Source organism: Mobula hypostoma, chromosome 26 (assembly GCF_963921235.1).
Source record: "Mobula hypostoma chromosome 26, sMobHyp1.1, whole genome shotgun sequence".
Classification (NCBI taxonomy): domain Eukaryota; kingdom Metazoa; phylum Chordata; class Chondrichthyes; order Myliobatiformes; family Myliobatidae; genus Mobula; species Mobula hypostoma.
The window spans coordinates 23,158,991-23,183,520 of NC_086122.1; the positions used below are offsets into that span (position 1 = coordinate 23,158,991).

Genomic DNA, 24,530 nt, shown 5'->3' on the forward strand with positions numbered 1-24,530 from the left:
ACTGAGTTCAAGAGCTACGAAGTAATGTTGCAGCTCCATAAAACCCTGGTTAGACTACACTAGCGGTTTTGTGTTCCGTTCTGGTCAACTCTGGAAGGAAATGGAAGCTTTTAAGATGGCGAAGAGATTTACCTCCCTAGATTAGAAAGCATGTCTTATAGGGACAGGTTGAGCAGAGAAGGTGATGAGAGGTGTACAAGAGGCATAGATAGAGCAGACAGCCCAGAGATTTTTGCCCAAGCCAGAATTGGCTAATAGGATATAATTTTAAGGCAGTAAAGTATGTGGGGCGGGGGGATGTCAAAGAGGCAATTTTTGTTCTTGTATTGTGGTAGCTGCCACCAGGGTGTTAATAAAGGCTGATACATTAACAACATTTAGGAGACTCATAGATAGGCAAATGCATGAAAGAAATATGTAGGGCAATGTAGGAGGGAAGGGGCAGCACAAACTATAGGCTGAAGGGTCTGCACTGTTCTATGTTCAAAGACCAATGCTCTACCTGAATTTTTTTTTGCTAAAGGTTTGTTTCCTTCTGTTGTTAATCTGAAATAGTGAATGCAGTATGAAGGGTTTCAGTTTCGGCCCTCCATAGGTGCTGCCTGACATGCTGTGTTGCTCCTAGCAGCTGCCTGTGGTACTAGTGTCTGCAGTTTTCCTCGCCACAGACGCTGGGCGCTAGCTGACTATCTCCACATATTTTGGGGTTTGTACCTGGCCCCGCCGACCGTCCACGCTCCCGTTTCCAGCTCTTCCACTCCAGGAGGATCTCCATGAGGGGGCGGGGTTAGTCCCCCAAAGGCCCCGCCCCTGTTTTGTGCCCGGATGCACCGAGGCTGGGGCGTCTTGTGAGGGGCACAGGTCGGCCGGAAACCCTGTGCGACTGACCGTAACCCCTGACCCGGAAACGGCTGGTTGTTGCCGGAGACCAGCACACGGCACGCGATGGCTGCCGCGTTTCGGAAGGCGCAGAAATCGGTGCAGCGGAACCATCGGGAGCGGAGCCAGGTGGGTGCTGGGATGACAGTGGATAAATAGCGTGGCAAAGGTAGTTAAAGAGGCAGCGACATAATCGTGAGCTTCCTCTCCACATCTTCTTCCTTTATTGCACCCCGTCCCCTCTCTTCTTCTCTCCCCCTCCTTCGTGGAGTTCAAGCAGGCGTTAACGGTGAGAATCTAACGCCCGGCTGGAGGTTAGGGGACAGGAGGAGGCTGGTGACGGACTCTATCGAGAGTGCCTTTATCTCCCTCACTCACACCTGAAACCTGGTTCTGTTGAGTTCGTAGGACCGAAGAGGCCGGCTTCTTCTAGGTCCGATTATACCCAGGGACTGCCAAATGTACACATTATGGCCACAAGAGCATGTTAGAGGCTTGAAAATCCATCGTGACTGCCTTATTGTCATATGCGCAAGTACAATGAATTCGGAAAGAAAACTTATTTGCACCTGAGTCAAACGTATATAGCATCATATAAAAAGCATTCGCGGAGAAAAAGAACGCAAATGTACCCCTATAACTCTTCAAGATCTGTTCATCATCGACAAGGCTCAAGTCAAGGGTGTGAGGGGATGCTGTCCCTTTACTTTGGCGAGTGCACCTTCAGCAACACCGGGAAAGTTCGACGCAACGCTAGCCGCATCAGCAGTTCTGGGAGTGGACACTGACACTAGCTTACTTGTCCTGTAGTGAGCTTGGGCTATTTTGTGGAGCTGCAATTGGTGGAATCTCCCCACTGCTCCCCATAATCCGTGTACAAGGATTATACTTTCCTAATAGTGTTGCTACTCAAGATTGCAATACTAGACAGAGGGAGTGTGTGTTTTTTTTTAGTTAAGACATTAAAATAAGGGCCCATCAGCTGGTTGTTAAAGATCCCATCACAGGAGAACGCTAACTTCCATTGGTTTTCTGCCTAAATTTATTATGAATTAGTTTTTGCAAAAACAGATAATCAGCTAGATATCTCACTGCTGTTGTGGCAGCTTGCTTTGTTTCCTGCCTTACAACAGTGCTGAGATTTCAGAAGTTGTTCATTGACCATAAAGATATGGTTGGCAAAAGGCGCCATGAAAATAAATTACCTTTTTCCGCTGAGGTGAAGTGAAGCATTCTCTCTAAAACAAACACACACACACACACGCGGACAATACGTATATATCCTTATGCTATGTCAGGAGCACTTGCCTTTTGCTGACACTGTCACACAGTATTGAATTCCTTCATGGCTTGGTGGGGAGATGCTGCCTGTGAGGGTCAATGTTGGGTGGGTTGGGGCAAGCATTACAGCCACTAAGTGTTGAAATGAGTCAATGCATTGGAGTAGAAATGCCTGTACCAATCTGATCTTGATGAGTGATTATATAGATGGCATCGTTAGTTTCGCAAGACCATGGCTCTGCGCTTGAAAAGTCTTGCTTCAGTCTCTCCAGGGCGCAGGCCTGGGCAAGGTTGTATGAAAGACCTGCAGTTGCCCATGTCTCCCCTCTCCACGACACCGATGTTGTCCAAGGGAAGGGCAAGGGCCGATACAGCTTGGCACCAGTGACATCGCAGGAGTTGCCAGAGCGAGGGTGAAATCAACTTCGGACTGCCTTAGGGACCCCCGCTCCGGATTTGTCCTCAGGGTTTACTCCTGAAGCCTTTCCCATAAGTGGGTATGGCTGCAAGGCAACGGAGGTTTGAAATCAGAGTTTTCCCTCTCTTAGCTGGGCTGCCTTCCCAGGCTGATGAGCTCCATCTACCAGAAGTAATTATATAGATGGGTGTTTATTCCTTTACTTTGCCCATTAATGTGGTCACTGTCTACAAGTATAAAAACCCATATCCTTACAAAGACGTAGGCATTCTAATTGGCTGTGTCAGTGTCTGGTATGGAGGGGCTACTGCACAGGATCGAAGTTGTTTCATATGGCAGGTGTTTCTCTCTTCACACTTCTGATTGTTTCTTGTCAAGCCACCTCTCTGGCTCCTGGCTGCATCAATGGACAGTGGCAAAGCTGTCTCAGATCTTGGTGAGAGGGCATGTTTGGACCAGGTGGAGGACGTCCTGGGTTGGGACACCACAGGGGCAAGCTGGGGTTTGTCGGGTGCCCCATCAGTGTAGTCTTTGTGCTGTTTTGACAAGTTGAGTCTATTTGCTGCTGTCCGTTTTTTTTTCTGGTAGCCTGGGAGGAGAGAGGTGGGGTCATGATGAAGTGTAGCCCAGGAGGGGCAGACGTGAGTCTGTCTGTTCGGGAGCCGAAGTTGGATCAATCTTCATCTGGCATCTCGTCCACAGCCGTTCCAACATGGGAGGCCCTGAGTTGGCGTCACCTGACGGAGTCCTTGAAGTACGCAAGCTTCCGCACGATGTCAGTGTTCTGATCCAGGTTGTGGAAGAGGAGCTAAGTAAACCGCAGAGGGTTGTAAACTCAGCTCCATCAGGGCCTAGCCTCCATTGTGTATCCGACATTTTCGAGGAGCGGTGCCTCAAAAAAAGCAGCGTTCGTCACAAAGGACCCCCACCACCCAGTACGTGCCCTCCTTTCATTGCTACCTTCAGGAAGGAGGTACAGAAGCCTGAACGCGCACACTCAACGAGTCAGGAACAGCTTGTTTATTATCGTGCAGCATGGAGTCGGCTGTCTGCCTTTTTGACGACATACGCCGGTGATACTAAACCTGATTCTGAAGATGTTAATGGAATGTTATACCCCAAATGATTATATACCCTAAATGATTAGTCTGTGTTATCAACTTAGGCCTAATTTTTTTGCCAATTCGTTGGGGTGTTCTGGAACTTGCTAGTTACACCAACAGTACTCGGCATCGGTAGAAGTTGGTGTAAACAATGGCCATCCTGTATTAAGTCTGAAATTGAAAATTGCAAACTATCATTTATTCACATCAGATAGAATATACTAGAACCTGTGATGTGGAAGTTTTTCAGTTTTGATATAATATGCACATGCTGTTAAATATGTATATGTTACATTTATCTGGATGTAAATACACAAGTAACTCATACTTCTCATATTTGGCACCGTCAATATATAATATAATCTTTTATTTGTAAATAAAGTCCATCGTTAACCTGAAACATGATATTTACAAACTCTGGAAATTTTGGCTGGTTAATCAACAATTACATTTACAATTAACTGTCAGGCAAATAGTGCAAACTCAGCATTGGAATAATACATCGTGAATAATATGGAACTGCTTTGCACATTTCTAAGGTGATTATTTCCATTGATGTGTGTATTTCCAGGAAAACTATTAAATTTAAAGCGAAGTTTTTCACTTTTTTTTTGCAGACATTCCTACATTTTAGTAACATTTAACTTACTTCTACAGCTTGGATCTCGTAGGCACTTGGGTTTCTTGGAGAAGAAAAAAGACTACCAGCTCCGTGCACAGTGAGTGCTTTAAGAAACATAATTTCCAAAGCATTTGGCTTGAACTAAAGAACTGTGATAATTAAGAATTAAAACTGCAGATGCTGGAAATGTAGCATAAAAATAGAAAATGCTGAAAATATGCAGCAAGTTAGGCAGTACTTTTAGCAAGATTCAGGTTGAGTAACTTTTAACCAGGAAATGAAAATCAAAATGCTGCAGATGCTGGAAGCCTGAAGTAAAGTCAGAAGATTCAGGAAACACAGACAACATCTGTGGAAAGAAAAAAACACAGTTAATGCTTCAGGTGAAAGACTGTCAACAAGAAAAAGACAGAATAAAGGCATAAGGAAGAAAAAGATGTTTTTTTTTACTTTTTTTTCTAGCTGCCCTCATTCCACTATTAAGGGGATAGCTCCCCAGTTGTAGACTTTTCTTGTGTTAAAATGGGCTGATTTATTCATAATGCAGTTCTGATGTGGAACTAAAACATTAATGTTATGTTTAATGTTCAAAAACTATTTGAAAGAAAAATACAAAAAATAACGTACTTCGTTTTTACTTCTAGTGAGGTGCTCACGTATGATGTGGTGGCGTGCTGACGTATGCAATTCACGTATTTTTACATATAACCCATAATGAATTTTTTAAACAAAGAATGCTTAATCAAATGATATATTTACAGTATTACTCAAGTATTACTGAAATAACATGTCCAATGATCCTATGGAATATATTTGTGTGGGCTTTTGTCAGAGATTCACACAATATTCTCTTTGTTTAATTATTGACGTAACTATTACAGCACAATTTGACACCAATTGACTGAGTTTCCCTTGCACACCTAAGGATCCTGAATATATGGAATACAAATATTTAATCTAGACCTGTATTGTATATTTTAGTTGTTTCATGATTCAAAGATTTTCTTGAAATGATCTTGTTAATTTATTGTTGTGCTTTTTAGGAACTACCATCAGAAGCAAAATGCCCTAAAAGCACTACGCCAAAGGGCATTGGATAAAAATCCGGATGAATTCTACTTTCGAATGACCAGAACCAAACTGCAGGTGAGTTTCTTGTGATACTATAAATTGGGTTTCTTTAGAAGAGATAAGCCCAGGATAGCTTGTGCTATTAAGGTAAACTTTCTTCAGGTTTTCATCACTTAATATCATTTCCAAAAGTGTAAATAATACCAATGATTTTTGGTTTCTCTGCATCAAGATATGGTACATAAACTAGATTCCTAGCAATGAATCTGTTGATGATAAAGGAATTTTTACTTTCCTAATTTGGCATTCACTTTTACAATCAAACCAAATATTTGGCTTTTGGAAAGAGACCCTTATCGTTACAGTTGTAGGAGACAAAGTAATTTTTTGAATAAATTGTTCTATCTGTTTTCAAATAGACCATAGATGGCCCACAAAATCAAATTAAACCAAATGAACTATTTCAAGCAGTCCCTCCAATCCTCACATTTACAGCCAGATTAAATGTGTTAGATGTTGCCTTCAGTTTGTGCAATTCCAGCTGGGTTAATTACATGGCTCTGTTGATTCCATTAGCTTTGCTGAGAAAGAAATGAACAGATCATGATACAAACAAAGATTAAAATTCCCTTTTTTCCAGGCCCCTTCCTTTGTGAATATATAGTGTTTACCCAGGAGAGAAGTTTGATGTTGGTGATGTTCATGATCCCTGTTACGTGACCATCTAACAAATGTTACTTTCCCAAATTAAATACATTTTGCAGTACTTTTCAAAGGTCTTAGGCACATGTATGTATATGTGCCTAAGACCTTTGCATAGATAGATAGACAGGGTGCCTAACACTTCTGCTCAGTACTGAAGTAATGTTGTGTATTGCACTTTACTGCTGCCACAAAAAAAAACAAATTTCATGACATGTGATTATAAACCTGATTCTGATATGGGTCTCTGTTGTGGACTGAGAGTGGGAAGGGGGCAGGGAGAGGGGAATCACGGTTGGAAAAGGGGAAGGGTGAGGGGAGCCCCAGAGAGACATTTTGTAATGATCAATAAACCAATTGTTAAGAATCAAATGATCTTGCCTGCTGCCTCAGGGCTGGGTGTGTTTGCACCTGCGCCACCCCTGCCCCTGGCACTTCTCATCTGCCCCTCCCTCTGCACTACACCCTCACCGTTCCCGACATGCTTTGCTACCGCCAGATTTACAAACTTGCTCTCCACATTGACAAATACATACAGTACTGTGCAAAAATATTAGGTACCCGAACTATGTATTTGTGTCTTAAGATTTTTGCATAGTGCTGTACATGTATGCTGATGAATTCATGAACAATGGTACAATTTCTCTATATTATCTCAGTGTGATCAAGATCCTGCTATCTGCTCAATGACTGGGCATCATTAGTCCTCTGGTGGTAGAGAATTCCAAAAGTTCACAATCTCTGAACAAAATTTATATCGTGCCCTCTTTTTTGAATACCATATTCCATCTTACCACATCTGTCTTGCTAAGCACCTAGCAGAATATTAGAAAAGAAAATGCTGACAAATATTCTATATTGTTTCTGTGCACATTTTTAGAAATGTTTTCTGTGTTTAGGATGGAGTTCATGTCATCAAACAGTCTAAAGAAGAAGTAACAGAGGAACAGCTGAAGCTCATGAGAACACAAGATATTAAATATGTAGAAATGAAACGTGCCATTGAGGCAAAGGTGAACTTTATTTTTGTTATTTTGATGCTTTGGCAATGGTTGTCCCAAAATGTCCCTGCCATCACTTCAATGGACTCTGTCTATATTAGAGAAAGGAATTTTCTTTGGCATAAATTTTGTTTGATATTTGCAGCTATAGATTGTGTAACCTTTTTCTCTTAATTAAAAGATAACGACATACTTTTTATATCAATGTTATTATGGCCGTAGTACAGATACCTACTGTACTTTTCAGCCAGTCGCAGTTTTTCTGTTCGGTGTACGTTTTGGAGAATTTAAACTTGAAGTGCAGCAGTATTAGAACGACCACTTGGTGGCACTAAAACACCTTCTGTTGAATTTTTCTCTGTACTGAAAGAAAGATTGACATTCACCATAAAACACTGGAAACTGCGTAGGTCAGTCACCTCTGGAGAGTGAAACAATTAATGTTTCAGGTTTGGGACCCTTTGACAGAACTTAGGAAAAAATTTAGTTTTTAGTAACAGAAGTGGAGGAATGGGAATATCTGATATATTGAGACCAAATGAGTGAATGTGGCAGTTAGAATCATATTATCCTTCTTTGTCTAAGATACGTTTTGCTTAAAGCAGGCCAGGATGTATATTAGTAGGAAAAGAAATACTGAACTAAAATCTCAAATCCTAAAGAGCATAAGATGTATGAACAGAATTTAGCCATTTGGCCTGTTGAATCTGTTTCACCCTGCTGTCATGGCTGATTAATTCAACCCTTTCTCCCCGTAACCGTTGATGCCCTTACTAATCAAGAACCTATCAATTCTGTTTTAAATATACGTAGTGACTTGGCCTCTGCATCCTCTGTGGCAACAGTCGAAGTTTTGGGCTGAGACCCTTCTTCAGGACGGGAGAGGTAGAGGGGAAATGCCAGAGTAAGAAGGTGGGGGAGGGGAAGGAGGACAAGCTGGAAGGTGATGGGTGAAGCAAGGTGGTTGAGGGAAGTGGGGAGATGATGGATGGAAAAGGCAAAGGGCTGGAGAAAAAGGAATCTCGGAAGAGAGGAATGAACCATGGGGGAAAGGGAAGGAGGAAGGGCACCAGAGAGAGGTGATGCATGAGGAGACGAGGTTAGAGGCCAGAGTGGGGAATTGAAGAGGGCAGGTGGAGGGGGAAAATTTATCGGAAGTTGGAGAAATCAATGTTCATGCCAGGTTGGAGGCTGCCTAGATGGAGTATGAGGTGTTGCTCCTTCAACCTTGGAGTGGCCTCATCTTGGCAGAAGAGGAGGCCGTGGACCAACATGTCAGAGTGGGAATGTGGACAGGAATAAAATGGTTGGCCAACAGGAAATCACGCTTTTTGAGGGTGGGGCATGGGTGTTTAATAAAGAGGTCACCTGGTCTACTTCAGGTCTCACCAATGTAGAGGAGACTGCATTGGGAGCACTGGATAGATTTGTAGATGAAGTGTTGTCTTGCCTGGAAAGTCTGTTTATGGCCCTGAATGGAAGTAGCACTTTAGCTGCTTGCAGGGGGTAGTGCTGGGGGGGGGGCGGGGGGGCGGGCAGTGTAGATTGGTGGGAGGACAAGGGAATCACGAAGGGAGCGATCCCTGCGGAAACCAGAGAAGGTTGGAGGGTGGGGGAGGTAAAGATGTATTTGGCAATAGGGTTCCGTTGAAGATTCCGGAAGCTGCGGAGAATGACGTGTTGGATGCGGAGGCTCAGGAGTTGTAGGTGACGACAAGAGGAACTCTATCCTTGCTTTGGCAATGTAAAAATGGGGTGAGTGCAGATGCCGAGGAAATAGAGGAGATATGGGTGAGCGCAGCATCAATAGTGGAGGAAGAGAAACCACTTTTTTTTTCTGAAGAATGCTGTCCTGGAAGGGAAATCCACATCCTGGGAACACGTGGCGGAGACGAAGGAACTGAATAAAGGGAATAGCATTTTTGCAGGAGACAGGGTGGGAAGAGATATAGTCAAGATAACACTGGGAATCAGTAAGTTTAAAAATTATATCAGTAGTCAGTTTTTCTCCAGAGTTGGAGACAGAGAGATGAAGAAAGGGGAGAGAGGTGTCAGAAATGGATCAAGTGAATTTAAAGGCAGGGTGGAAGTTAGAGGCAAAGTTGATGAAATTGACAAGCTCAGCATGGGTGTATTAAACAGCACCAATGCCATCATCAATGTAGTGCAGAAAGAGTTGGAGAACATTACGAGTGTAGATTTGGAACATGGACTGTTCCACCTTGCCAATGAAAGGCAGGCATCGCTGTGGCCCATGCGAGTGCACATGGCTGCACCTTGAGTTTGGAGAAAGTGGGAGGAGCTAAAAGAGAAATTTTGGAGGGTGAGGATCAGGTGGAGATGGAGGAGGGTAGTGGTGGAAGGGAACAGGCATTATCCCTCATTTTAACAGCAGAGAGAGACTTGGAGTGGGATGGGGAATTAGTTGCAGGCAAAGCAGAAGTTCTGGGCCAGTGCTGTTTATTGAACTCAAGTACGCCATAAACTGATCACCCAGTCTGCTTTTGGTTTCTTTGCATTGAATGAGTGGGAGCGAATCACTGCTTCACCTAGAAAAACTGAGTTCCTGGATGGCTGACGTGAAAGAGGTTTTCCAACTCCTCCAGAAATGTTCACTTTGTTCTACCCATCATTCTCCAACCCTCTCTGCTAATGAAAACTAACTTGTTTTTTTCTCTTTCAATTCTGAGGAAGGGTCTCGGACCTGAAAGGTTAGCTCTTTGTCTTTCCACGTTTGCTGCTGGACCTATTGAGGACTTCCACTATTTCCTCTTTTTGATTTTTGGCATGCAATTCAACACACCAGATGCTGTAATTTGATATAGCAGAACCAAGTCAAGGCACTGAATTCTAAAATGTCTGCATCTGTCTGTAGTTTCAACCTTTTATTTTTGGTGTTATTGGTAAACAGGAACATAATTGCAAGAGTAAACCACATAAAATATTCTACTGTCAATAAAATGATTATTGATTGATTAATTTATCTATTTCAATAAATAAATCAATCACATGTAAATATTCTGCAGTTTGATGAAATAATCATTGATCTATAATATACAATAAGTAATAGAAGCAGCAGATGTTTAAAATTTCTTCTTCTTCCCCACCCCTCACATGGTATAGTTGCTGGATTCTCTCCTCTACCTCTATGCAGTCTTGCCCTCCTCTTGGCAGTCTACACCAGTGCTGGAATATAGACTTACTAACTCTTAATATATTTTAAATATTATTACTTCTGAAAGATCCCAGTAGTTTATGAATATCAAAAGAATTCATAAACATTCACCAGTAATAACCGTTTTCACAACCAGTGGAGTCCCACCAGCTGTCGAAGACGTTCTGCGAGTGCAGCTGGGTTCTTGTACTACAACAATCCTTGCACTGTGCTGACAGCCAGGCTGCCCGTGGAAGGCTGTAGCTAGGTTATACTAGAAGAGACAGCGTGGCCCAAGGGTAGGTGTTCAATGATCACTGCAATGGAAGATCTACTTCACTATCCTGTCTGCTGGGTAGTGATTCTATCTGTGTTGCCAATCTTTGGGATTATTGACAGTAATGGATGCATGGTGTTTTTTCCCATTCTATACATGCATGTCTTCACTGCCGTTTTGACTACCTGCCCAATAAGCTTGCAGCTTCTAAGCCAGGTCATTAAAATATCTTCCATTTTTAGACCTCCTAACCTTACCAAGCAGACTGAAAAGTCTCCTGGAAATTCCTGTAAATGAAGACTAGATATTACCCTGACTTTTAGTCACCTCTTCAAAAAAAAAGATTATTTTCAACAGCCAAGATATAGTCTTCACAATCCATACCGTCTCTGTCCTAGGTCAACTGGGAATTTTCAAGTTGTACATCAGTCTATCCCTAATTATAGACACTAATAATTATCCGACAGCAGATGTTAGGCTAACTGGTCTGTAATTCCCCAGTTTCCTTTTCTTGCTTTTCTTAAATATTGGAGTGACATATGCAATTTTCCAATTCAAAAGAACAATTCCCAAATCAAGACAATCTTGGAAAGTTATAATTAGATAAATTAAGAACGGAGAAAGTTTTATGGAAGCTGCAATGCATTAGTTAGAAGGCTTCAATAATGAATTACTGTGCAAGTTAATGGTAGTTCATTACCAAAGAAGCATTATTATATATTCATTATATAAATAATAAGATCATGTGTATTTTGTTAGGGGTTTGTTTTCTGAGGCATATGTCACCTTCTGTACAGAATATGTTAGGAGATATTTTCTCTTTTTTGTATCCTTTACATGTGCTGTCTGTACATTCATTTAGTTAGAACACCAAGTATGTATTATCCACTGCTGTGTACAATCCTTTTCCCATGTTGAGCCAGTATTTTTGCTTGTTTTCATTTTCAAACTGAGATACCAGTGAAGGACCTTTAATATGTCTTGATTCCATGAATTATTTTGTATAATGTTTTTCTGTTCTCTGAAAATTAGCAGCTGCCATCACGTTGAACCAATCGTTCTTTCCATTGACCATGAACAACAGATATTTGTAATTGTTATCTAATTTGATTTAATTAACGTGGAATACTGTTTAAGAATTTTCAATTTCTATTATTTAGAGTAAAATATGATGAATAACTGGCAGGAGGTTTTTTTTAAATATGCCAGTTTATTGCTATAAGCCACATTCAATGCTGATTTTAACAGGCGTTGTTACAGTTCATTTGAGCTCTCCAGATCCAAACAGACGCAAGACCAACAGTGGTCACAGCCAAAAAGTTAATGCTGTCTAGCTTGACTCATTAAATAAGGCATGTTGCCTTGTAACCAAGCAGAAATTGTGTGCAGCATACAATTTGGTCCAATAAGCTATAGTCCAATATGACTCAAATGTAGCCCAATATTCTCAGCAACTTTCTCCTTCCAAGTGTAGAAGGTTTTGATCAGCAATATATCTGCACTTTAGTGCATTAAACGAAACCATGCCATTTCTTACAAAAAAAATTCATTTCCTAGAGAATCCGTTGATGGAAAAAAATATTTTAAAGTTTTGATCGCATTTGCATCAATTTAGCTCTGATTTTCCATTGCATTCACAGAAAATTGAACAGCTCAAGTCTGAACTCCACTTTTTAGATGCTGATGGAAAGACCCCTAATAAGCACATCTTTTTCTGTGATTCTAAAAAGGAAGGTACTGTATTATGTTGCATACTGTATTTTTTGCATGATTTTGTTTCCAGAACTTGGTAGTGGTCTGACCTTACTGCAGTTCATTTTATGAAATCATATACAACTTCAGAATTATTTCTGTTTAATTCTTTTAAGGGCATTACTTTGAAATACCCAAGTTCAAGGTTTTTTATGAGAGAATATAATGCTTTGAAAGTCAAAAAAGCCTTTCATTCCTCAAAAAATAAATGCTCTGGGCAGAGTGGATCTGTTTCAGTTGAGGTTGAATCATTTACAGGGCTCTATGTTGAGAGGGGGGGGAGGATGAGCACCCCAGTCGGATGGACACAATGACATCCCCAGGCAATGATCAAACGACGATGAGGTAGCAGTGTGCATGTGGCAAAATCTGCAAGAACGATCGTGGCTTGAAGATCCACCAAGCGAGGATGAAATGTTTGGCGGGAGCAGGAGCAGCACAATGCGCAGGTGTCCAACCTGGTGAGACGAAGGAGAGGCCAGGCCCGGAGTCACCCCATACTGCCCGGAACCTCCAAGTGTTGCAAATAATCCCTCTAACATGAAGTCTAACAGGAGGCGGATCAAATGGCCTGCAGCTAACATAACTTCACTGTGGAAGCAGTTTGATGAAGATGTTAACCAAATTCTGGAGGCAACGGCGAAGGGTGGGGTTGATAGGAAGCTGCAAGCCATGACAATAATTATTGTCCATCCGCAGTACCACCGATGCGGCAGAGAGGGGCTCAAGATGGCTGTGGCTCAAAAGAGGGGAGCCATGGAGTCATAAGTAGCTAGCCATCTGGACACAAGCTGGGGTCTGATCAGCCCCGGCTGGGTCACCTGGAGAAGGTTGTATGATGTTGAAAGACCCGAAACACCCGATGATTCCAGGAACATCACTGAAGATGTGTCCAGAAGCATCAATAGATGTATGTACACAGGACAGTATGGTGGTGTAGCTAATACCTCACTGCTCCTGCAACTCAGATTCATTCCTGACTAGAGTTTACATGCGACTGTGTGGGTTCTTCCAAGTACCACTGTGTCCTTCAACATTCAACAAAAAAAAATGTGTTGGTTTGTAGTTTGATTCACCATTCTAAATTACCCTTAGGTAAGTGGTGGTAGATTCTGGAGGAAGAGGGTAGGGAAAGAGAATGTGGAAGAACAGAATGCATGAGAGGCAGATCAGTGCTTGATGGTCAGTATGGATTCAAGAGCTGAAGAATCTCTGCTGTATAACTTTATATTTACAAAATCAAGAGTAGTACCGACTAGCAAAATTGGGAACAAGATCGCTTATAAAGCTTACTCTTACCATGGAATAGAGTGGCATTTGTTAGGACAAGCCCTTTGGTCCAATGTGTGCATTCCAGCCAAGGTATCCACAAACCTCATCCCACTTACCTTCCTTGAATCGCAAGAGAATACTGAATGGTGAACTTGTGTGACGTAGATAACAGATTTCTAGTCTATCCTTAGAATGGCCAATACTTGAAAATATTAGTAAAATATATGTAGGAGCCATGTATCTGTTCTCTATCTGCATTGTATTCTTTGTTGCGCATTTATTATAGTAACTAGTCACATAAGTGGGTTGTGGTAAAAGTGATGGGAATAAGTTACATATTCATGTTTTGCTCCTGACAGTGTGGGGCAGGGGACCAACAGATGTTGTATCTTTTGTTGTCCGCTCAATTGCGCTTAACTTACACTTGGGTATGCTTCAGTTTCATCGCCTCGAGATTGTATGTTTGCTAATTGATAATAAAGGATCGAATACATTTCTTTGACTTTGGAACAATCATTATCAGAGCTGAGGGTGCACCATACAAGTATAGCAAATCCATGAGGGTCACTGGCAGCGGCAGTCTTGTTTGGTTAGGATGGCCACTACCGTATGTTTCTCCCCCAAAACTTTGAGTGTAATTTCAATTGTCTAATGGATACTGTATACACTACATTGTCCAAAACATTTATTTGCCAACTATTAACTTTTATACCTTTACAGGAATTAAATCATCCAAAATTTCAATACAGTTTACAGGCATACACTAAAATATCCAGTGTGGGTTTTTTTCCTACTCAGACAGGCAATATGAATTAGTAAAATCTCTTGATTATTCTGACCTTGAAGATTAAAAAATGTCCAGTAATACACATTGGATTATAATATCCATAATTTTCTTGCTTGATCTATCATCTTAATAAATTTGCAATTTTCTAATTATGTGTAAATGCCTGAGCTGAGGCATGGTTTTCAGATACATATTCTCCAGTAGTTTATTCACTTATTTAATTTACAACCATGGCATAGAAACCTTTGGATCCTAAGGATTTATTGTTTTTTTTTACCCCTCTCAAACTTTTTCTTTTACTTGCTTACCTTGACTACATTGTTGATTGCTCGGGAATGTATGGTCTTTTGTACTCTTCCTCTACAAATGAAGATTGATTAAGTTTTACTAAGAATGTTACTTGTATTTTTAAAAGGCTCACACCTTCCTTTTTTTTCTAACATCATGCTCCTGTGTAACATTCAATTGTAACATTCCACATTCTTTCCTAGTTGATATATATAGGCGACGAATAATCACATTGTAATTTGCTTTGCACCATTCTAGACAGAGCAGAAGAATATTATGACATTATTCCAGTTCCTTGTGATGTGTATTGGAGGAGTGATGTGCTTTGACACATTTTGATATCACTGTAATTAAATTTAGCTCCATCATAATGCTTGAAAAACTCTTCTGTTTAAATTTTTGCACAGTGAGGGAATTCGACTTGGCAAAACGCCTTAATACCGTACCAGAGTTGGTGAACCGAGTGTATAACCGACCAACCATTGAAACATTACAGAAGGAGAAAATTAAAGGAGCCACAGATCCCCATGCTCTGAAGGTAATCAGAAACCTCAATTACCTTAAATTGGGAAATTGGCTTATTATTCTCTCAGTTACCAAAGTACAGTGAAAAACTCTTTAGCATGTGATCCGTACAGCTCATTTCATATCATCAGTACGTTGAAGTTGTTGCCTTTGTTCCTTTCTGCACCTTGTGGCGCATCAGGCGACAACTTCGCTGTTTCTTTAGCATTTTCGTCTGTTTTTATGACACCGGGATGCTAGCTCGACGCTCAACTCTGCAGCGTGCAAAGAGCCAGCCAGATTTGAACCCGGGACCACGCTTCTCAAAGTCCGTTACGGATGCCACTACAGCACCAGTCGGCCGTACGTTGAGGTAGTACAAGGGAAAAGCAATAACAGAAGAACATTATTAGTAATTCTGACAGTCATAGAATTTCGATCGGGGGTTCTCAACCTAGTGTCCATTGACCCCTTGCTTAATGGTATTGGTCCATGGCCTAAAAATGTTTGGGAGCCCCTGATTTAGATTTAAGAATGGAATGAATTTCATGGAAGAATAAGTAGGTCTACAGAGAGCAGCTTTGCAATGCGTCACCACAACCCAGCATCGTCTTGCATCAGCTTTTAAAGTGAGAGCAATGTCACTGGAGTTCCAAAGCACTGTTGATGTTTTCCAAAAATAATTACCTCAATACCAATAAAATGCCCCATTTGACTGTCACTTGAAACCTGTTACTCTTGTATTGGGTCATTATTCCACCTGTGAAGAGCAACATTAAAAGCATTTGTAACATCAAATGTGAGATTTTCTTCTAAACAAATTGGTGTACTGTGAAAAATCACTGATGTAATACCTAGTTGCTATAACAGTAACTTTTTGGTAAGTGCAGGGGAAAGAATTCAGTCATAATTCAAGCTATCCTTCCTTTCCGTTTTCCAAATGATGCACCTGTACAAAGATTGTTCCCCTTCACAATAATTTGTAATTTGCTCTTTCAGAAACTTGCTCAGCAGAGGAAGCACCAGTACAGTCTTCTGAAGCAACACATTGAGAGAGAGAGGAAAATGTTTGTGATATCGCAGAAAATTCAGACCCGTAAAGACATAATGGTAAGGGTATAGCATGCATAGGTTAACAATAGTACGGTATATAGTGAAGTGGCCTCTATACAAAGTAACTACTTTGGAATTAATTGAAATAAGTTGCCATTATCCTTGGAAGGTTGGTTGGGTAACCCCCTCTTTCCTACATTAACTCTAACTCTTGTTAATCCCTTAACCAGAAAAGATGTTGCAACACTAAAGCTATGAATGGAAAGAGACCAATGCTCCAGGATATTAATAATTTCATAGCAGATAGGTCCAATCATGTGCCAAAACCAGAATTTGCCCTGAATGCCTGTAACCTGGAAGACAACAAAGAAGATGATGCTGTGCTGAAGTGCAGGAATGTATAAACATCTGTTTTGCCAATGTGAAGTCTTGGTGGTTATGATAAAGCTTCCATTAATTTGCATTTGCCTAGATCAATGACAACAGTGGCTCTTGATTAATCAAGGAGGTTCCTTAAGGTTGTCATTGCCAGGGGTTGTAATGGGGATAAGCTCCCACTACCTTTTAAATGTTCCCAATGGTATGCATCTCAAATAGTCTCTGACAACCAAATCCAGCTGCTGGACTTCATATGTGACTTCACTGCTAAGCCAGCGGAACCATTTCTATTAACAGGAAAAGGGTTCAAAAGTGGGTCACTGGCACCTTAAAACCAGCCGCTCCGAGCAGATGGGTCCCGTCAGCCGTGGTTGGCAGCTCATCTAGGAGAAGGAAAAGTCTGATCTCAAACCTCTGCTGTCTTGCAGCTGTACCCTCTCATAGGGGAAGGCTTCAGGAATAACCACAGAGGATAAATCTGGAGCTGGAGTTTCCAAGGCAGTCCTGTGTTGATTTCAATGCTGACTAGCAACTCCTGCAATGTTGCTGGTGTCAAAACTGTACTGGTCTCTGCCATTCCTTTGGATACATCAGTTGTGTGGGGGGGCGCGGGGAGTCTGCTATATGGGCAGCAGCCTGCTCTCCATATCATACTGCCCAGGCTCTGGTATCATGTAGACAGCTGGCACACAATATCCATGGTCGACTTCGACAAACGGAGGGCCTCAAGATTCGTCAAGGAAACCTCATCACTAACAAAACAATCCTTAAGCAAAAGAGCAAAGAGGTCCTTCTGCAGCTGTATGGGGACCTGGTGAGACCACACCTGGAGTACTATGTGCAGTTTTGGTCTCCAAATTTGAGGAAGGACATTCTCGCTATTGAAGGAGTGCAGCGTAGGTTCACAAAGTTAATTCCCAGGATGGCAGGACTGTCATATGTCGAAAGATTGGAGTGACTGGACTTGTATACTCTGGAACTTGGAAGGCTGAGAGGGGATCTTATTGAAACATATAAGATTATTAAGGGATAAGAATAAGGGGTAGGCCATTTAGAACGGAGTTGAGGAAAAACTTTTTCACCCAGAGAGTGGTGGATATATGGAATGCTCTGCCCCAGAAGGCTGTGGAGGCCATGTCTCTGGATGCTTTCAAGAAAGAGATGGATAGAGCTCTTAAAGATAGCGGAATCAAAGGTTATGGGGATAAGGCAGGAACTGGATACTGATTGTGGATGATCAGCCATGATCGCGGTGAATGGCGGTGCTGGCTCGAAGGGCCGAATGGCCTACTCCTGCACCTATTGTTTATTGTACTGCCCAGGCCCACAGTATTCATGGCAGTTGAAACAAAATAAAATTTGTCAAATGTGGCTAGTTTATTTATGCTTAAAAGATCAGGTTATTGAGGTTCAGAGACTGGGTTTGGATGTCCTGGAGTGTTCCTCTACCCAGCTGGGTAGGTCATCTTATTAGAAACTTTATTTTGCATTTCTCTCTATCTGGGAAATATTTTCTTGGTTGCTATCAGCTTAATAACCCCAAAATGTTGAAGGAAAAAACCTGTCCCCTTCTGTATGGAATTTATGGATCGAAAACAATTCATTGATGTGGTGTAAAAACGAGCCCTTTCTAGATAATAGATCAGATTTCTTAACAGACTGCATCAGCTATTAAAAGTCTAGAGGTCTGTTTGCATAAACAATGTGAAAGAATTCATACCCGTGTTTCAACAGGTGAATTTCTGTGCTTTATCTGTTTCATCTGAATGTCTGCTAGTTAATACATTGTGTAAACTTTCTGTGGATATTTTATTGTCACCTTTCGCTTGTGATTGGAGATTTTCCTTTTAAAGAACTCCAAAATAGAATTGTTTAGAAGTTGTATTAATGTAATAAAATGGCTAGTAGTATATTACTTTTGTGGAGATGCAATTTTTTTAATTTATGGAAAATTATCTTTTCACAGGACAAGACTAAGAAGGTGAAGGTAAAGAAAGAAACAGTAGACTCTCCGGCCATCTACAAGTTTGACTTTAAGAGAAAACGCTGACATATCTTTACAAAGCAGTTCAAATTTTGCATACCCTTTTCTAGAAGTTTTCTTTGGAATATATTGTTTTTCAAACATTTTTAATATTGGTTGGCTTTTGTCATTGTAATATTAAGCAAACCCATACTATAAATATATCTGAAAACACATTCTTAAAAATACTGTACTGTGCAAAAGTCTTAGGCACCCTAGATTTATATATCTGACTAAAAGTTGTGCACAGTTTTATGTAAGCCTAACTATTTGTAAAGAAAAAAAATAAAACTTTACTGATTCCTGTCATAGCAGCAAACATAATCGGTGAGTTTTATACCTCTCGATGCCTAAAAAAAAAATCTAGGACCTTCTGGTTTTATGAGAAGCATGTTACTTTGGTGCCTTTAATAAAACCAAGGAATTCAACTGCAACAACATCTACATTGTTCTTCACGGTCAATTCTAAATGATACTTGTTTGATTTCTTGATAAAAGCAGCACCTAGGGATTAAAGGAGTTGTTTTCAAAGCAGATGGAAAAATCTACCACACTGCTCTTCCTTCTTCAAGTAAAACAATACCCTGGATCCAGGTATGTCCATCTTGATTTAAAAAATATTTCACTCTTTTAAAACACATCAAAGTACCTCTCATCATCATGCTCATCAGAAAACCTACAGCACAATACAGGCCCTTTGGCCCACAAAGTTGTGCCAAACATATCTCTACCTTAGTCATGCCACATGACTGTGAATGTTCTTGTCAAATTTTTCTACAGAAGTGGTTGTCATTGCCACTTCTGGACAGTGTCTTTGCAAGATGAGTGATCCCTGCTGTTATCAATACTTATCAGAGATTGCTGGTGTCAGTGGTCGTACAACCAGGACTTGTGATATGCACCAGCTGCTCATTCGACCATCTACCACCTGCTCCCATCGACTGGCGTGACACAGATCTGGTGGGGTGAGTGGGGTTGGCCAAGCAGTTGCTACATCTTGCCCAAGGGTGACCTGCAGGCTAGTAGAGGGAAAGAGTGCCTTATATTTCAGTGATTTGGATGATGGAATTGATGGCTTTGTTGCAAAGTTTGCAGCCAATACAAAGATAGGTGGAGGAGCAGGCAGTTTTGAGGAAATAGGGAGGCTACAAAAGTAATTAGATTAGGAGGATGGGTAAAGAGGTGGCAGATGGAATACAGTGTCTGGAAGTGTACAGTCATCTAATTTGGTAGAAGAAATGAAGGGGTTGACTTTTCTAAATGGAGAGAAAATACTAAATCTGAGATGCAAAGGGATTTGGGAGTCCTTGTGCAGAATTCCCTAAAGGTTAACTTGCAGGTTGAGTTTGTGGTGAGGAAGGCAAATGCAATGTTAACATTGATTTCAAGAGGACTAGAATATATAAAAGCAAGTCGGTAATGTTGAGTCTTTATAAAGCACTAGTGAGGCCTCACTTGGGGTATTGTGAGCAGTTTTGGGCCCCTTACCTTAGAACGGATGTGCTGAAACTAGACAGGGTTCAAAGGAGGTTCACAAAAATGAGTCCATGTGTCATATGAGGAGCATTTGATGGTTCTAGGCCTGTATTCACCAGAATTTAGAAGATTCTGGGCCTGTATTCACTGGAATTTAGAAGAATGAGGAGTGACCTTGTTGAAACCTATCGAATGGTGAAAGGCTTGATAGAGTGGATGTGGAGAGGATGTTCCCTATGGTTGGGGTGTCTAAGACCAGAGTAGAAAGTAGTAAGTCTCAGAATAGAGGGACGTCCTTTTAGAAGAATGGGGCTGAGAGGGAAAATGGATCAGCCATGAAGAAATGGTGGAGCAGACTCGATGGGCCAATGACCTTATGGTCTTGCATCTCCTTTGGTAGAGACACATCTCCACCCTGCCACCCGGTAGGACCCGACATTTTTTGGGCCATGGGCCTTTAATCAAGGGGTCTGTTGGGAACCCACTCTCGAACATTAAATATCTAAAACCTTATGCTTGTGTACCTGCGCTATTTCACTGTGAGGCGCATGTGACACTTGGCTCAATGCTTCCCTAGCTATCTGTTCTCAATGCAAGTATCAAAATTTGTCTCTGTCAGTATAGTGTCCACAAAACGAGCACGAATCTCCATCCAACCAAGATCTTAGTTAAAAAGCTTATGGTGGACGGAGTCAAAATCCTTACCAAAGTCAAGAAATACAACGGTTAGATCTTTTCTGCTTGGCTGCCTCCCTTAAATTATTTTTCAATATTACAATATTCTCAATGCAACTGGGATGGCTGTGACATTAGCGTTTTGGCTAGAATTTTAGTAAATAATTTTAATAGAAGTAATTGGTCACCAGTTGTTAATTCATTTCAACTTTTTCGCATCGTCAGAATTAGGAATTTGGACAGTTTAGCTGTGTTTTATAAGGGAAGGAATGTTAACCATCGCCTGAAAGGAAAACATACGGGATAACAAACTCCATTTGGTGAACCTCAGCTCAACCCAGACCATGTGGGCTGGCCACCATACCCTTTATAAAAGCATAATTTGCATTTGAAATCTTGAATGCATTAAAATCTCGTAAGAAAAAGAATCAGTCTAAACATAAACAAGAGAAAATCTGCAGTTGCTGGAAATCCAAGCAACACACACAAAATGCTGGAGGAACTCAGCAAGTCAGGCAGCATCTATGGAAAAAGTGCAGTCGACATCTCGACCCAAAACGGCAACTGTACTCTTCCATAAATGCTGCCTGGCCCATTGAGTTCCAGCATTTTGTATGTTGCTCAGTCTAAACATAAGTTAAATCTATTAATATCAGCCTTATTATTAGTAACTACAAGAGGAGATTTAAAATAAAGCTCCAATCATTAACATCATTGGGGCAACCTATCTCTGCTGTTGTTGAGTGCCGTTGAGTCGTCATTGCCCCATGGGCACCCTTTGGATAGTGTAAGTGTCCATAGGGTTTTTGTGGTAAGATACAGTTGCCAGGCCTTCCACGCAGATGCTGCTGTTGCCCAGGTTGGAACTTGCCCAGATTCAAAATCAGGGCCATCCACCTCGAAATCTAGTGCTGATGCCACTACACCACCAGGTGGCCTCTAGAGGACTATTAGTTCTTGAACCCTTTGCTAACATTGTTCTTATTTTCTTCTCTTGTTAACTTAAAAATACTCTTTTTGGCAACAAATCTCTTTAATAGCATTAGATTTAAGTTCACAATTCTTTCTGGCTTTAAAATCCCATCATCTATTATATATTAAAAGATCTGTGAACTTCCTAAGTCAGGAGAAAGTAACACAAAAAAAAGGTATTCAGATGTAATTTTAGCAACATGGTATTAATCTCATTTTCAAATAAAAGTACTATTTGATTTGAAGACAGTTATATCCTTTTTGAAAGAAGAATTAATTAGTGTATTCTTTGACTGTGCCTTTCCTGAAAGAGTACTCTCCTGTGTTTCTTTACCCCCCATCGCTGGAATCAGAATTATATTTATTATCATTGATATAGGACATCAAATTTGTTGTGAACAATTAAAAGTTGGAATTATTATAAATTAATAAGGTACAAAACTATTATAATAAAAACTGATCTCTGAGTTGACAGTAAGTTGGATCATGCTAGACTTTACTTGACTCCCTGCCACCAGTACTTCATAGTCATACTTTATTGATCCTGGGCGATTTGGCCTTTCAGGTGCAGAGGGTCACCTCTGTCCCTTCATACCCATAAGGCAAAGAAGCTCCTAACAGCAAGTAGGAAAATATTACTGACAGGGAATATCCTGATCTGTTACCGGAGAACTCTGATAAAGATAACCTTTATTTGTTTCACGTACATCGAAACGCACAGTGAAGTGTGATGTTTGCGCTCATGCTCAACAATCCGGTGATTGTGCTCGGGGACAGCCCACGAGTGTTGCCACGCTTCTGGAGCCAACACACCATATCCACAACTCACTGACCCAAACTGCACGCCCTTAGAATATGGAAAGAAACCAGAGCAATTGGAGGAAACCCTCAGGGTCATACGTAGAATGTACAAGCTCCTTACAGGTAGAGGCAGAAATTGAACCCCAATCAGAGATTGTAGCATTGTGCTAACCACTATGCTACCACACCCTGATCTAAAATAGATCTAACCAAACGTCAATAAATTTAAATTTAGTATCTTAAAAGTATCAGGACAGCAGTAGAACCTAAAATGAAAATAAATAAACTTCTTGCCTGCACTTATCAAACACGATCCCCTTCGGATGACTATCTGAAAGAAAGCCAATGCTTGCTTCAAACTGAGGAGGTGGATGTGGAATGCATCTCGCCATTCTTTCCAGCACCTCGTTGCTCTGCTGCTGGACTTGATGCGTGGAAGGCCTTTTGCTGACACTCATGACCTCCAGGTCTTTCTGGGTTTCTGCGTTTGGCCTGGTATGTCTGGAAAGAACTGAACTGTGAACAACTGACAGTCTTTCCCAGCTGTCAGTTAGCTTGATTTCAGCCCAAGTATTATGTTATTAGGGGGAGAAGGGACAGCAAATACTGACCCCTGTTGAAAGTTGTTTTGTGACAACAGGATTAGGCTTGGCTGTTGGTTCCATTCCCCCTGCATCTTGTAGTTGGATATCTGCCAACAGCTACTGGAACCAACTCCAACACAGCAGTAGCTTTATAGAAGACAGACGCAAATTGGCCAAATAAGAACTAACTCTAATGATGACACACAGTGCTTTAATGTTCCAATTCAAATTTGAATCCCATAATCATTAGCTGCTAATTCCAAACACACTGGTGAAGGAGAATTGAATGCATGGTCATGGTTAAATGTTGGTACAGCGACATCGTGTTAGCTTTGATGCCAGTACAGTGGAAAATCATTGCCATCATCTTGGTCTATTTTGAACATCATTGCGTAATGAATTTTCTTGCTCTTCTGTGAAAGTTCCTGCCGTCAATATTTAAATGTGCACCATATGAATTTCTGGAAGCAGCGCTGGATTTTTCTTGGCTTTCAGACAAACTTGGTACTCCCACACTGCATTCTAAATGGGCTTGAATACCCAAGCAGCAACCACCTGTGTCCCTTACCTGAAGATCACTAATTTATTATTCACCGTCATTCAGGAACAGCGAGAGTCTTCATTAGAGCCCAAGGAAGATCTGTTTTGTCTGCCTCGTCAGCATCACTGAACCTCATCCCCAGGAGGCTTGATACAAATTAATTAACCTAATTAAAAGCACTGATTGCAGAGATGATTGGTGTGATGCTGGCGGCACTTGCACATAAGCTGCATGGGGCGGAAATGTAGCCAACTGATGTGTGACTGTGGAGACTAGACTGCAGAACTAAGCAAACCTCATTAAAACAGACTTCATTTTACACAACTTTTATTTTAATTTATAAGAGCTGGTCACCAATTCTTCCACTTTAAAAAAATTGTTAAGTAAACAATGATTTTATAACTGGTAGTGGTACATTCCTCCTCACAGAAGTTTGCCAAATTATACTGCAAAGGTCACCAGTTAATGGTTCGTTCCGAACCAGCTAAACAAAGTAAAACATATTAATTCCTTAAGCAACACACACACTCAATGCTGGAGGAACTCAGCAGGTCAGGCAGCATCTATGGAAAAGAGTAAGCAGTCAATAATTTGTGCCGAAATCATTCTTCAGGACTGAGAAAGGAGGAAGAAGACGCCAGAATAAAAAGGTGGGGTGGAGGGGAAGGAGACTAGCTGGAAGGTGATAGGTGAAACTGGTTGGGTGGGAAAGGTCAAGGGCTGGAGAAGGAAGAATCTGACAGGGGAAGGGAGTGAACGACAGGAGAAAGAGAAGGAGGAGGGGACCCAGTGGGAAGGAACAGACAGGTGAGAAGTAGTAAAACACTGCTTTAGAGGGCATGTGTCATCATGAGAGGCTACATTAAACCTGGGTTGTTTTCTCTGGAACATCGGAGGCTGATTGAGGTTTACAAGA

At 41.2% G+C, this 24,530-nt stretch overlaps 1 protein-coding gene across 1 annotated transcript; it reads left to right on the top strand.

Moving 5' to 3' along the window:
• Positions 1-862: 862 nt before the first annotated feature.
• utp11 (UTP11 small subunit processome component) lies at positions 863-19,003 on the top strand. The gene is made up of 8 exons (XM_063033880.1): positions 863-1,008; positions 4,339-4,400; positions 5,347-5,449; positions 6,976-7,089; positions 12,149-12,242; positions 15,015-15,145; positions 16,111-16,221; positions 18,509-19,003. Exons 1-8 carry the CDS (start codon positions 946-948, stop codon positions 18,590-18,592), a joined length of 762 nt encoding a protein of 253 aa, XP_062889950.1. The 5' UTR covers positions 863-945; the 3' UTR covers positions 18,593-19,003.
• Positions 19,004-24,530: the final 5,527 nt, after the last annotated feature.

Bases quoted from the DNA above. Each gene is read 5' to 3' on its own strand.
- utp11 (XM_063033880.1), top strand. From the start codon at position 946: ATGGCTGCCGCGTTTCGGAAGGCGCAGAAATCGGTGCAGCGGAACCAT. The intron at 4,401-5,346 runs GTGAGTGCTTTA...TGTGCTTTTTAG, and splicing joins GACTACCAGCTCCGTGCACA to GAACTACCATCAGAAGCAAA. The intron at 7,090-12,148 runs GTGAACTTTATT...TTGCATTCACAG, and splicing joins AACGTGCCATTGAGGCAAAG to AAAATTGAACAGCTCAAGTC.